The sequence below is a fragment of the Meriones unguiculatus genome, chromosome 18 (genome assembly GCF_030254825.1).
Source record: "Meriones unguiculatus strain TT.TT164.6M chromosome 18, Bangor_MerUng_6.1, whole genome shotgun sequence".
Classification (NCBI taxonomy): Eukaryota; Metazoa; Chordata; class Mammalia; order Rodentia; family Muridae; genus Meriones; species Meriones unguiculatus.
Window position 1 is genome coordinate 32436514 of NC_083365.1, and position 13594 is coordinate 32450107.

At 36.8% G+C, this 13594-nt stretch overlaps 1 protein-coding gene across 7 annotated transcripts in view; it reads left to right on the forward strand.

Moving 5' to 3' along the window:
• Positions 1–13594, forward strand: part of Mettl15 (methyltransferase 15, mitochondrial 12S rRNA N4-cytidine) — a 325629-nt gene that overhangs the window by 43445 nt on the left and 268590 nt on the right. Inside the window, exon 4 of one of the 7 annotated variants that reach the window (XM_060372201.1) lies at positions 917–2250. The exons of the other annotated variants lie outside the window; for them this stretch is intronic. Within the exon in view, the coding sequence (XP_060228184.1) occupies positions 917–943 (27 nt within the window). The 3' untranslated portion in view covers positions 944–2250. Of the gene's footprint in view, positions 1–916; positions 2251–13594 lie in introns of those variants that run through there. 7 annotated transcript variants of the gene reach the window in all.

A 13594-nucleotide genomic window follows, 5' to 3' on the forward strand; every position in this document is an offset into this window, starting at 1 on the left:
GACCCTTCAATAGATCATAATTTATTTATTTTAATGTAAAAATAATGTAATAAAACAGGTTGTAATATAATAATTCATAGTATGATTCTTAAATATCCTCAACCAGAAATAATATTCATTGGAATATGTTGTGTTTTCATTATTGATTTTCTTTCTTGTTTTGGCTGTGTTGGTGAAAATGTTAATTTACATGTTTGTCTTTTTATAAATTCTAGCTTTGAGAAATATTCTCAACTAATATAAAATTACATTATTTGTAGATTTTGTGTTACCCATGTATTTCACTGTATTGTCTACATTCTCCAATATGTTAAGACTGTCTGGCTTCTCCAATACATTATATTTCCTAAAGAGATCCTTTTATGTTCCTTTTGGGAAGTGAACTTTTATTCTTTTCCTTTTTTTAACCATGTTGTCTTCTACCTAATTTCTTAACCATAAGCATTTAAAACCTCAAAAAATGATTTCCTGTATATCATTGTGATTTTATAAAGTGAGCTAGATGGAATCACATTTTGTAGAAAAGCAAGTATTGCTATAAAGGAGGAAATGGTGGGGTCAACTAAGAAGAGTGGAGAAAGGCCAATATAGAGAAAAAGGGAAGGAAGAAAAAGAAATGACAATAAGGTTGCTTGAAAAAGCCGTAGGGAAATATTTTATGCTTGATTTAAAAAATATATATGCATAATATATGTAAATTGTATGTATACACACACACACAAACATTAAAAGTTTGAATTAAGTTACACCACTTGGGATGGTAATCCTCCTCACAAGAGTGATAGACTACTTTAAAAACAAAAACAAAACAATTCACTGCCAAAATGGGAAGCCAACCCTTGAGTTGTTGGTCAAAGGAGTCGAGTGATTACACAAATAATATGAATTATTTTCTTTTCCCTCTTTTACCTTGTAGAACTTGAAAGTAAGACTCTATTGCTGAAAACTCTACAGACGTTTGACATGGAATTCAGCTGTCAGTGATTTGGAAGGCTTCTCCCTGAACAGTGGCTCTCATAGTATTGAATATTGCTCTTGAAGATGCCAAAGGAGAAAAGCAATAAATATCTGCAGTTGATAAGCCTATGAAATACAACAATTGTCAACATGGCTTGATTATCTTCAAAGCTGTAATAATGCCACTTTTAAATTGGAGTAGCCAAAATCATGTTAGACTTAAGGCCTAAGAATTCATATCTAGTACTATAAAAGTAGTCAGCTCTTGTTGTTGGTGAGTCCATGCAATAACAAATGAGAATATACTATGGCCACTTTCTTAAGCCAGTGTAAATTTTAACTGTATTCTCAATATTATCTTTTTGCGTATAGATAAGTGTCTGTTTCACCCCTCTTTAAAGATGCTTCTTTTTGCAGGCAACAAAGACCATTACAGAACTACCACTGCTCAAAATGTAGATAACAGCTGATGGTGCTGTGTCCAACCTAATTGATACAACTGCAACATAAACCCAACACCTAAAGCACAAGAAATACTGCAGAAAAGAGGGTAAAAAGATTGGAAGAGCCACAGGATTAGAACATCTACTGAGATATATAGTGTTCTGTATATTACAGGGAAGCTACAGCCATGAGATTTCAATAATCCAGTCACCTAAACAAGACCTGTGTAATGACACCAGTTAGCATGCCAGTGTGAATTAGAGAAGTGTTAAAAGGCCCCACTCCTAGATGAAGAGTTAGAGGTTATTAGTGTGTACTGGGAATGGAAGAATCAATCTTCTCCTAGCCCTTGATAGATTATCTAATCTCTAGTAGTCAGTCCTAAGCAATTTCACATATGTGCAAAACCAAATGGGCTGAGTACTCTCTCTCTTTTTTTTATTTCTTTATTTTACATATGAGTGCTCTATTTTGTGTGTACATCTGCATGACAGAGGAGGGCACCACATCTCATTATAGATGGTTGTGAGCCACCATGTGGTTGCTGGGAATTGAAATCTGGACCTCTGGAAGAGCAGACAGTACTCTTAACCTCTGAGCCATCTCTCCAGCCCCGAGTACTCTCTCTTACTCTCACAGACACACATGTACATACACACAACTTATGTATAACAAAAACGAAAAGGTCATGGATATGGGTGGAAGTAGGAAGACTTGGAGGGAGAAGAAGGGATGGAAATGATGTATCTATGGTACTCATGTATGGAACTATCTAAGGAAAATAAAACCAATTAACCAAGCAAACAAAAAACTCTTGAGTTAAAAGTTATTGGTTGGCATTTTTTTTTTTTAAATAAAATTTCTTTTAAGGAACCATTTAAAAGGCTTAGATTAATTCCAGCATAGTAATCTTGGATCACACTGAGAAGAAACTAAATGTGAAATCAATATATGAAAAAATTTAGGTGATAGCTTTAGGATTTGCTCATGTTTAAATTTTGTTTTCACTGCTATTTTTAGGAGCTATGTATTTTATACTATTTTAATATGATGACTAGGTAACATGACTAGGAACCTTTAGTGATTGTTATTTATATCTTCTATGTAGCTTTAAAACAGCTAGTAGTTATATAGATATATTTGCAAAATTTATTTCTAAGCAATGGTTTTTTATTGTTTTGTTAACAAATCAAAGGTCTCAAGCTATTTCTGACTGATGAAACTTTCTGGAAAGTTGTTTCATATCCTCCTGGTCATCTAAATTTATCACAAGGCTTTAACTAAGAAGGCTGTTGAACCCTCTTTCCTTTTGATCTTGTGTCCTGGCGGGTGCTTGGATATTTCTTGTGTAGGAAAAGTTTTGGTGGATGAGTCAGTGCACTGAGTCATAGGCAGCATGAAGCCTCTAGTGTTCTCTTCTATACTAACTAATTGGAAACAGTTTCAAAATTAATTAAGGCACAGTTGTCAGCTCAGTGTTACTGATTGACATCCCACCAAAGTAGTTTGTCTTTTGGCAACTTGCTTAATTGTTCTTTGAAATTTAGTGTCTTGTTTTGCTTCATGAATTAAAAAAAAAAAATGTGTGGAATAGACCTATTCTTACCACATTGCTTTCTTCAGTGCCCTTTATAAAACCTGTGTTGGTTGTGTTTAATTTTTTGGTGCCTCTTTTCCTCTTAAAGATACTCAATATAATTCATTTTCTTTTTGTCTTGTTAATTTATCAGTCTGTAAGAGAAGTCTTTTATGCTCCACAGCAACCAGTTCATACAATAATAGTATATTGATTTCTCTTAGAAGAATCTACTTTCCAACTATCACTGTGGATTTTATTTAATAAGAATATTAAATGTATTACAGTGATTTCTTTACATTGCAGTAATTTGATTTAATAAAGTCATTAAAAATGACATGAGTTTGAAAGAGTATTTGTTCATTGGGATTGTATTTAAAGGAAGGTATTTTATTTACATACACGATTTTGTAAAGGGATTGATTAGCAACAACAGGAAGATATTTTGGCTGAAGGGAACAAGTATTTTCTAGCAAGATAATAAAATACTAAAGTGAATTACTGAGGAAAATACAACCAAAGAGAAGATAACTCACAAGTAGGTGCCTAAGAGTTTTCAGATACTTTATTTGTTGTTTCTGTAGTTCTTTCCATTATCTGTCAGGGACCGAAGTCATGTGCCCAATATAAAATACAGTATTTGACTCCTAGCAAGTTAACAACTTAACATCCTGAACCATATCTGTTTAAACACCTTTAGCAGTCTATGATAGCTTAGTGTATGGTTATGATAGCACATGCTTAGTGTGGTTCAAGCCAATTCACAGCATTTCATCAGAGAAATATTTTGGAAGATGATTTGTTCTAGCAATACTATATACTAAGATTAATTCTTTCTCCTCTCTCCTCCCTCTCAATCTCTTTGCACCTGCCACTTTTTTTTGTGTTTGAGATCAAAGGTTCCCTTGGAAATGCTAGTATGTATTTTACCATCAAGCTTTATGCTCAACCTGCCTCCCACTTTGAATTTTTTTTTTTTTTTTTTTTTTTTTTTTTTTTTTTTTTTTTTGAGACAGGACTTCTCTGTATAGCTCTGGCTATCCTGGAACTTGATCTGTAGACCAGATTGGCCTCAAACTCATAGAGATCCACCTGCCTCTGCCTCTGCCTCTGCCTCCCGAGTGCTGGGATTGAAGGTGTGCATTTCTTTGCCTGTCTGTCTATTTATCTGTCCATCTTTCTGTCTTCAGATTGGACTCTTTATGTAGCTTTATCTTGCTCAGGCAGCCTTTACCTCATATTATTCCTGCATTTACATCCTGTGTGGTAGAATTACAGCTGTGTGCCGCCATGCTTTCTTTGAACTATCTTGTATTCATTCTCTAATATTTTTGAGTCAGATGAAATTGAGATAGATTTCACAATTAATTGACATATCACAAATTAATTGGTAGGCAGTATCTTTTCTTCATGACATTTAAAATTAATGCTGGAACACGTTTTACTTTTCAGCCTTTTTCTATTCTATATCTTCATAATAATTTAAAGTTAATGATTAACCTCACTAAAGTCCGTATTATTTGTCTTTAATTTCTTATTATATCTTGGCATACGGTTTTCCTTCCTTTTCTAGCAAAATTGCCGTGTTTTAAGCTTATTAAATAGGTATGTTGGCTAGTTTTATGTCTAGCTTGAAATACGCTAGAGTCACCTGAGAGGAAGGAACTTCAATTGAAAAAATGCCTCTCTGTGATTGTTCTATAAGGCAAGATTGTAAGACATAGTGATTGATGTGGGCAGTCCCAGCGCATTGTGGGTGGTGCCACCTCTGGGCTTTTGGTCTTGGGTGCTGTGTCAGAGCCAACCAAGAAGCCATAGAGGACAAAGCTGCAAGCAGCTCTTCTTCATGGGCTCTGAATTAGCTCCTGCCTCCAGATTCCTACCCCTTTGAGTACCTGCCCTGACTGCCTTTGATGATGAACTGTGATATGGAAGTAAAGGTGAAATAAATTATTTCCTCCCCATGTTGATTTTGGTGCTGGTATTTTATCGCTGCAATAGGAACCCTAACTAATCTGATATATTGGGTCTCTGATGTCCTAGTCTATCTATCTGTCTTCTTTCCTTTGTTTCTTCCTTCCTTTCTTTCATTTTCTTTCTTAAGAATTGAGCAGTTTGAGAATTTTGTGTAAGATCTAAATTACAAGGAGAAAGTTATCCATTTCTGGCATATTATGACACTTAAAGATCAGTAGGTTAAGGGAGCCTTATTTCTATATTTTATGCTGATACCTTGCAAAAGTATAATGATTTTCATCTTGAAGAATGTGGGAAGAAAGAGGGAACTATAGTTTTCTCATTTTTTTTTTTTTCATTTTCCAGACTCTGGCCGATAGTGTTGGGTGCCAATTATAAAGAGACTTTCTTTGGACTGCCAGACCCTGAACAATGACATGAATACATTTTATTAGTATGATAGCTTGGCTTTAGCTTAGGCTTGCTCCCTACTTGCTCTTATAACTTAAATTAACTTCTTTATACTAATCTAAATTCTGTCATGTGGTTCATGACCTCTCAGTCTCTTAGTTAGCACACCTGTTTCTTCCTTTGTGTCCGGCTGTCCACTCCTTCTGCCTCAGATTCCTTCCCAGAGCCCCTATCTTTTCAGGAAGTCCCACCTATCCTCTCCTGCCTCAGCTATTGGCCATTTAGCTCTTCATTAAACCATTCAGAAGGTGAGGTAAGTGTGTATTTACAAAATATGATGCAGGCATTGAGCAATTGGAATAACAAAGCCCAAGTCCTGAGAGTACTTAGCTATCTGGGGGTACAGAATTAACAATTGAATATACAAAGGCAACCTTCACACAGTGTACACAGGGGTTACCCCAGCACTCACCTTCCCTTCTCTGCCACCTTTATTTTGCCCTCTCCTGGAAATTTAGGCACCATTACCAGCTGTGTGTTTTATTGGGATTATGTATTCAGTCCTTTAGTATTCAATCATGACTGCCCTGGTTGTTTTTGTTTGTTTTTATAACGCTGCTTTTAAATATCTTAAAATCATTCATTTTGTTTTATATGTTTCAGTGTTTTGCCTGCATGTATGTATGTGCACAATACCTAGTACCTGAAAAGGGCATTGGATTTCCAGGAACTAGAGTTATAGATGATTGTAGGCTGATGTGTGCATGCTACTCTTAAAAGATACATCATTTATCCAGCCCCTAACATCTTGCTTATTTTTGTTTTTCACTTCCTATGTCTATTCTATTTCCCCTTCTGAGTGACATTCCAGCAGCTTCCCTTGAGCCCCTCCTTGCTATTTAGCTTCTTTTTTTAAATAATTTTTTTCACAACTTATTCATTATATATCCCAACTGAAGCCCCCTCCCTCTACTCACCTCATCATCCCCTCTTCTAGTCCACTGAAAGGGGGAGTTCTCCACTATTGCCTACTGCCCATAGCTTGTTAAGTCTCATCATGACTGCCTAGATCCTCTTCCTCTGTGGCCTGGCAAGACTGCATCATCAGGGGCTTGTGATCAGAGAGCAGTCAGCTGAGCTCATGATAGAGGCAGCCCCTGTTCCTGTCACTCAGAGATCCATATGCATGACTGAGCTGCCAATCAGTTCATCCAGGTCCTCTTCAAGCATAATCCACCATTGGTGCATCAGTTTCTGCATGACCCTGTGGGCTCAAATCTTTTAGTTGTGTTAGGCTCCTTGTGGGGCTCCTCTCCCCTCCATGTCCCTCTATTCCCAAACCTCTCTTCCTCCATAAGACTCGCTGAGCTCTGTCCAAAGTTTGGCTCTGAGTCTCAGCATTTGCTTCAATCCCCTGTTGGGTGGTCCTTTCAGAGGACCCTCTAAAGTAGGCTTCTATCCTGTTTTCTCTCTTCTACCACTTCTGTTGGAAGAGAGTCTATCTGGTTTGCCATTCTAAATGAGATTTAAGCATTCTCCCTAGGATCCTCCTTAGTGTTTACCTTCTTTAGCTCTGTAGATGGCTATCCTTTATTATTTGGCTAATAACCGCTTACAAGTGAGTGTATACCATGCCTGTCTTTCTGTTTCTGGGTTACCTCACTCAGAATGATCTCTTCTAGTTCCATCTATTTGTCTCTAAATTCCATAATTTCCTTGTTTTTAATAGCTGAGTAATGTTCCATTGTTTAGATGTACCACAATTTCTGGATCCATTCCTCCATTGAGGGCCATCTAGGTTGTTTCCAGATTCTGGCTATTACGAATAAAGTTGTTATGAACATGGTTCAGCACATGTCCTTATTGAATGGTGTGGCATCTTTTGGGTATATGTCCAGGAGCTGTATAGCTGGATCTTGAGGTAGTACTAGTCCCAATTTTATGAGAATGTGCCAGATTGATTTCAAAGTGGTTGTACAATTTGCACTCCCATCAACAATGGAGGAGAGTTCCCCTTTCTCTACATCCTTTCTAGCATGTATTGTCACTCGAGGTTTTGATCTTAGCCATTCTGATAGGTGTAAGATGGAATTTCAGAGTTCTTTTGATTTCTATTTCCCCGACGACTAAAGATTTTAAGCATTTCTTTAGGTGTTTCTCTGCCATTCTATGTTCCTCAGAAATCAGGGACAAGGCAAGGCTGCCGACTGCCTCCATATCTTTTCAACATAGTAATTGACATCCTAGCTAGAGCAATAAGACTACTAAAGGAGATACAAATTGGAAAGGAAGAAGTCAAAGTATCACTATTTGCAGACGATATGCTAGTATACCTGAGTGACCCCAAAAATTCTATGAGGGAACTCCTACAGCAGATAAACACCTTGAGCAAAGTGGCCAGGCACAAAATTAACTAAAAAAAAAATCAGTAGCCTTCCTGTATACAAAAGACAAAAGGGCTGAGAAAGAAATTAGGGAAACAACACCTTTCACAATAGCCATAAAAGACATAAGTACCTTGGTGTAACCCTAACCAAGCAAGTCAGACTTGTATGAAATAAATTTCAAGTCTCTGAAGAAAGAATTAGAAGAAGATATCAGAAGATGGAATGATCTCCCATGCTCGTGGCTTGGCAGGATTAACATAGTATTAATAGCCATCTTACCAAAAGCAATCTACAGATTCAATGCAATTCCCATCAAATTACCAACACAGACCTTGAAAGAAAAATTCTCAACTTCATATGGAATAACAAGAAACCCAGAATTGCCAAAACAATCCTCTACAATAAAAGATCTTCAGGAGGTATCTCCATCCCTGCTCTCAAGCTGTACTATAGAGCAACAGTAATAACAACTGCATGGTACTGGCATAGAAACAGAATGGTGGATCAGTGGAACCAAATAGAAGACCCAGAAATAAACCCACACACTTGTGGACACCTGATCTTTGACAAAGATGCCAAAACCATACAATGGAAAAAAGATAGCATCTTCAACAAATGGTGCTGGTCCAACTGGATGTGTACGTGTAGAAAAATGCAAATAGATTCATATTTATCACCCTGCACAAAACTAAAGTCCAGGTGAATCAAAGACCTCAACATAAAACCAGACACATTAAATTGTTTAGAAGAAAAAGTGGGGGAGAGCCTGGAACTCATTGGTACAGGAGACAACTTCCTGAACAGAACACCAACAGCACAGGCTCTAAGAGCAACAATGAATAGGGACCTCATGAAACTGAAAAGCTTCTTTAAAGCAAAGGACACCGTCATCAAAACAAAATGACAGCCTACAGATTGGGAAAGAATCTTCTCCAACTCTTTATCTGACAGAGGTCTAATATCCAGTAGATACAAAGAACTCAAGAAGTTAAAAAGCAAAAAATTACGTCTTGCTTCTTAAGCCCTACTTTTAATACTCTTCTTCCCCAACACACACAAAAAAACTTTCCTAACTTTTTGGCTGTCTATATCTAAACTAAACTTGCCTCCTTTAGTAGTCTTATTTTTTTTTTTTTTTTTTTTTTTTTTGCTATTGTAAGACTTAATTATTCCTCTCAAGTCACAGAAGATTGTAGAAATACTGATTTTATTGTATGTTGCCAATTTCTTTGGTTCTTGTGTGTGGTGCTTCCATCTGTGATTTATGCTGATGGTGGTCAGTCTTCTCCACACTCCTTGAGTTTGCCTTTTGTTCTTAGTATTTAGGTAGTCATCATGGAACTTAAGAATTTTTAAGGACACCATCATCTCAGGGAAAGATACTAACTCATAATTAATTATAACACATTGTGTAATGGGAGTTTAAAATGTCTTACACTGAATCAAAATTTGTAGAAAACAAGATTAGAAATGGAATTGGTACCAGATTGTGTAGCAATTTGACTGTTAGACTAGCAATTCTAGACTAAGACAGCATTTCAGAAAGTGAATAGTTTGCTTTAATTTAAACCTAAAATTGAATTTTTCAAATAGCTTAGTACTTTATTACCAGCATCAGTAATTGGAGAAATCAGTGTCTTTTCTGACTTTTTTAGCTGTTGTATTTTGTGTGAAAATATTTTCAGTTGAGTTAATTTGATAGTTTATAAATTAACAAATGATATTATGTTCTGAGATGATAATATGATGGCAGAAATACTAAAATCTGTTGTCTCTCTGTGTGTATCTCTGTCTCTCTTTGTGTGTCTGTGTGTGTGTATGTTTCTGTCTTTCTCTGTGTGGGTAGTAAATAGCAGGTGTTGAAAAACCAAATCTGCAGCAGCCTAGCCAGCTGCAGATATGGCAACATACATACCCTAGCATGGGCATTCTGTAATTTTCAGCTTCTAAACTGAAACTGAGAAACTAGGACTCTGGTCCCAAGTCTGACTTTAAAAACTACATTTCTTTGAAGGACACAATTGCTTTATAGACAGAATGACACGTTTATATTAGATAATTATTAAAAGATATGCTTCCGAATATATAAAATACATAATTTATAATTTATTAGGTTTAGACTAGGGATGCTTTTATAAGTTTAATGACTGAGTCTATAATATGAACTCATCATCAATTGGCAATAAACCAAACTTAACATGCCTAAGCATAGAAGCCACATGCTTTGAATATGGCACTCAAACAGGGGTAAGCAAGATAGTTTAATCTGAGAGCCAAACAAGAGGACAGAGGCTGAGCTTCTGTCCTGCAGGAAGTGTTAGTAGCTGTGGAACATTATGGGGAGAAGGTGTGCAAAGCGAAAGAGAGGTCTGCTTGTGAAGGTGAGCTCTTCTGTGTAACAGACACCTGTGACAGTCTTTACTTGAACTGTCGTCATATCCTTCCCTCTGTGAAAGGATCTTTCTTAATCAGGAAATGTGATATCAGGCAGAATAGCCTATGTTGTGCTCTAGAATAGGTCCACTTACTTTTCTCCCACAAAAAGACAGTGTTTGAATGTTAATCCTGTGTTTGCAGATGTCTGCTAGTTCTCTGAATTAGCATCTTGAAATATGCCAAAGAAATTTGTCAGTGCGATTCTCACAGTGGCTTGCCGAAAACACAAGTGGGAGCATTGGTTTTATCTAAGGGATTTCCCAAACTGAATTGGTAAATGTCTGTGTGGGATTTATTTGCTTGCAATGGGTCAATTGTTTTCTGTGTAGAAGAATCTATCTGAGAATTCAGTGTAACAAAACAGTGAGTAGAGAGTATTTATTTAAATACATTGACAGTTTTCAAATTTAGTCAATCGAGAAAACCAAGAGGGAAGAAAACATTTATTAGTTACTTTGCAATTACAAACTCTTTGTTGATTCCTCAAGGCAGACAAGGAAGACATTCTTTTTTGAATTAATTAATTTATTACAATTTAAAAAGTGGTTTTATCCCACCTCTAGCCCCCTCCCTCTTTCTCTCCCAATCCCACCCTCCCTCCATGTACTCCTTCCATTCCCCTCCCCCAATCCACTCATAGGGGAGGTCTTCCTCCACTTCCCTCTGACCCTAGCCTATCAGGTTTCATCAGGACTGGCTGCATTGTCTTCTTCTGTGGCCTGGCAAGGCTGCAGCATGAACCCAGTGGAAGACATTCTGATAGAGAAACTGAACAGTGTTTGATAACTTTTCCCCTGGATATACCAGAGCCATTGTAGTCTCCCAGCTTTCACACAGTGCGTGGACTGGAGACTTAGTCTTTTTAAGGGTGCACCACTCAGGTAGACAGTCCTTAAGTCCTTTCCAGATTGGACTTGAAAGATGACCACTCCTTCCTATCCCCTCACTTAAGATTCTTTCACAGTACCCTTCCTGCTTTATTTCCAGAACAATGCTAAGACTATTTTAAAGATCCTTTCTGAGATGATCTAGTAATGCTTTTTGTTTCACCTGGTCTCTGTAGTACTCATAATTGTTCCTATATCTTCTCTTTCCTTTTGTTGCCTGTTTTAATATATATAAACTACATCCTTCTACTTGGGTCCCAGACACAGATAGACTTGTGATGAAGCTATCATGAGAACAAAGCTTGATATCTTCATACTAAGAACTCTTTCTTGGATAAATATAATATTGGATAAATTGATATTTTTGTATTATTGTAAGGGGAAGGAGGCAGAAAAAAAATAAAAGGGAAGATGGCAAAAATGTTACATTGGAAAGGATGGGAAGCTTTTTAAAAATGAAAACTCCTTCTGCATGTATGTTTTCCCAGAGTAGGGAAAAGGTAGTCAGCAGTCTCTAACATTACATCATGTGATTCTATAAAATGGACATATATTCTTATCACTGCTAGTTATTGGCAATTTGGAAGTCCTGGCCATTAGAGTGGGAATGTTGACAAAAAAAAAAATATATATATATATATATATATCAGTGATTGCTATTTGTTTTAGTTGGGACTCTAGTTTTTTTTTTAATTAAATTTTTATATTTTATATTAATTACAGTTTATTTACTTTGTATCTCAGCCATAGCCCCCTCCCTCATTCCTTCCCAATCCCACCCTCCCTGTCCCTCTCTTAAGTCCACTGATAGGGGAGGTCCTCCCCCCCTTCTATCTGACCCTAGCTTATCAGGTTTCATCAGGACTGGCTGCAGTGGCCTCCTCTGTGGCCTAGCAAGGCTGCTACACTCTCGGGGTGTGTTGGGGAGGTCAAAGAGCCAGCCACTGAGTTCATGTCAGAGACAGTCCCTGTTCCCCTTACTAGGGAACCCATTTGGTTACCGAGCTATAATTTTCTTTTCTTATAGGTCTTTATTTATCAAAAGTTGTCTCTGGTGGTGACAGTCAACCTGACCCTTTAGTGTAGTAGGTCTCAACATTCCTGATGCTGTGACCCTTTAATAGTGTTTCTCATGTTGTTGTGACTCCCAACTATACAATTATTTTATTGCTAGTATAGAACTGTAATTTTTCCACTGTCATAAATTATAATGTAAATATGTGATGTGCAGGATATCTGATATGTAGCCCCTGGGAAAGAGGTGTTCGATCCCCGGGAAGGGTCTTTAACTACAGGGTGAGTCTACTGCTATGGTGTATGTTGAAATCCTCTCACACTGTGTTTCTTGAGATAATAATCAGCTTTTGTACACTACTGAGAGAAAGTTTTTCCCACTTTAAGTTTCTGACTTCAGTTGGATTAAAAGGAGAAATTTCCCATCGGTTCAGGTGAAAAAGCAGTGACCCAAAAATAGATGGTATGAGAAAATCTCTTCTCTGAGATTTGCTTTTTGTGAATGAAAGGGTTTTACTGAAATGAATTGCTTGTTTTCTTATGACAGCTGTTTAGACCTGATATTTAAAACAAGCATTTAATCCTGAATCAGATCCAGATTTACAGCTCTAAATATTATATTGTATAATTTGCTCATTGGGTTTGAACTTGATTCAAAACCCTTTTGGCATCTTTTGGTTATTGAATATTTTACCCTTCTGCATCTCCTTTACATCTCCTTTCTCTTATTGTGATTACTTGCAAGGACATTTTAATTGTTCGCTTTAAGGACATATTTCTACTTTATTGTTACATATATTATATCTGACTTTAGACTTAATTATCTCATTTCTAACTTAATGGTTTATACTTGTAGGAAAATGTTTAAGTCCTATAAATTCCTCATCTCTTTCTATGTGTTCAACCTTCTCTTCTGTCCGCCTATCCTACTTGTCAACACACAATACATATGATGCTGTAATAGCAGGCAGTGGGCTTCCATCTTGTTAAGGAGGAAGGTAATAAGCACAGCCAGGTGATCAAAGAATATAGAAGAGTTTGGTGCTTGGAGCAAATGTGGAGAGCATTAGGGTTATCTGAAAACTACTTCTACCATTGAATAAAGAAAGTATGGGGAACTTACACGTTTTATATAGGAAATCATATTGCTTTTATGCTCAGTTTAAAGCATGCCTTTATGAGCAAGCTCATTATAAAAGCAGTTCACATGTGCAGAAATAATGGTGCCGGACACGTTTCTGAGTATTCTCAATTCAAAATCTTAGCTCACATGTTCTTAGAGGAAAAGATAAAGTATGGTGTATGCCATGTTTGTAGTCACAGTGCGCTAAACATTGGGATGCAAGGATTCAAAGTTTAAGGGCAGCCTTGACTGCATGGGTACATAGCAATACTCTCTGTTCAAAGGAGATAAATATTCTCAGGATTTAACATCATAATAGACATTATAAAAAAAAATGACTCAATGGTGGTTCTTCCAGCTGTGTATAAAGAGGGTTAGCCAAGAGAAAAAGAACAACTCTGAG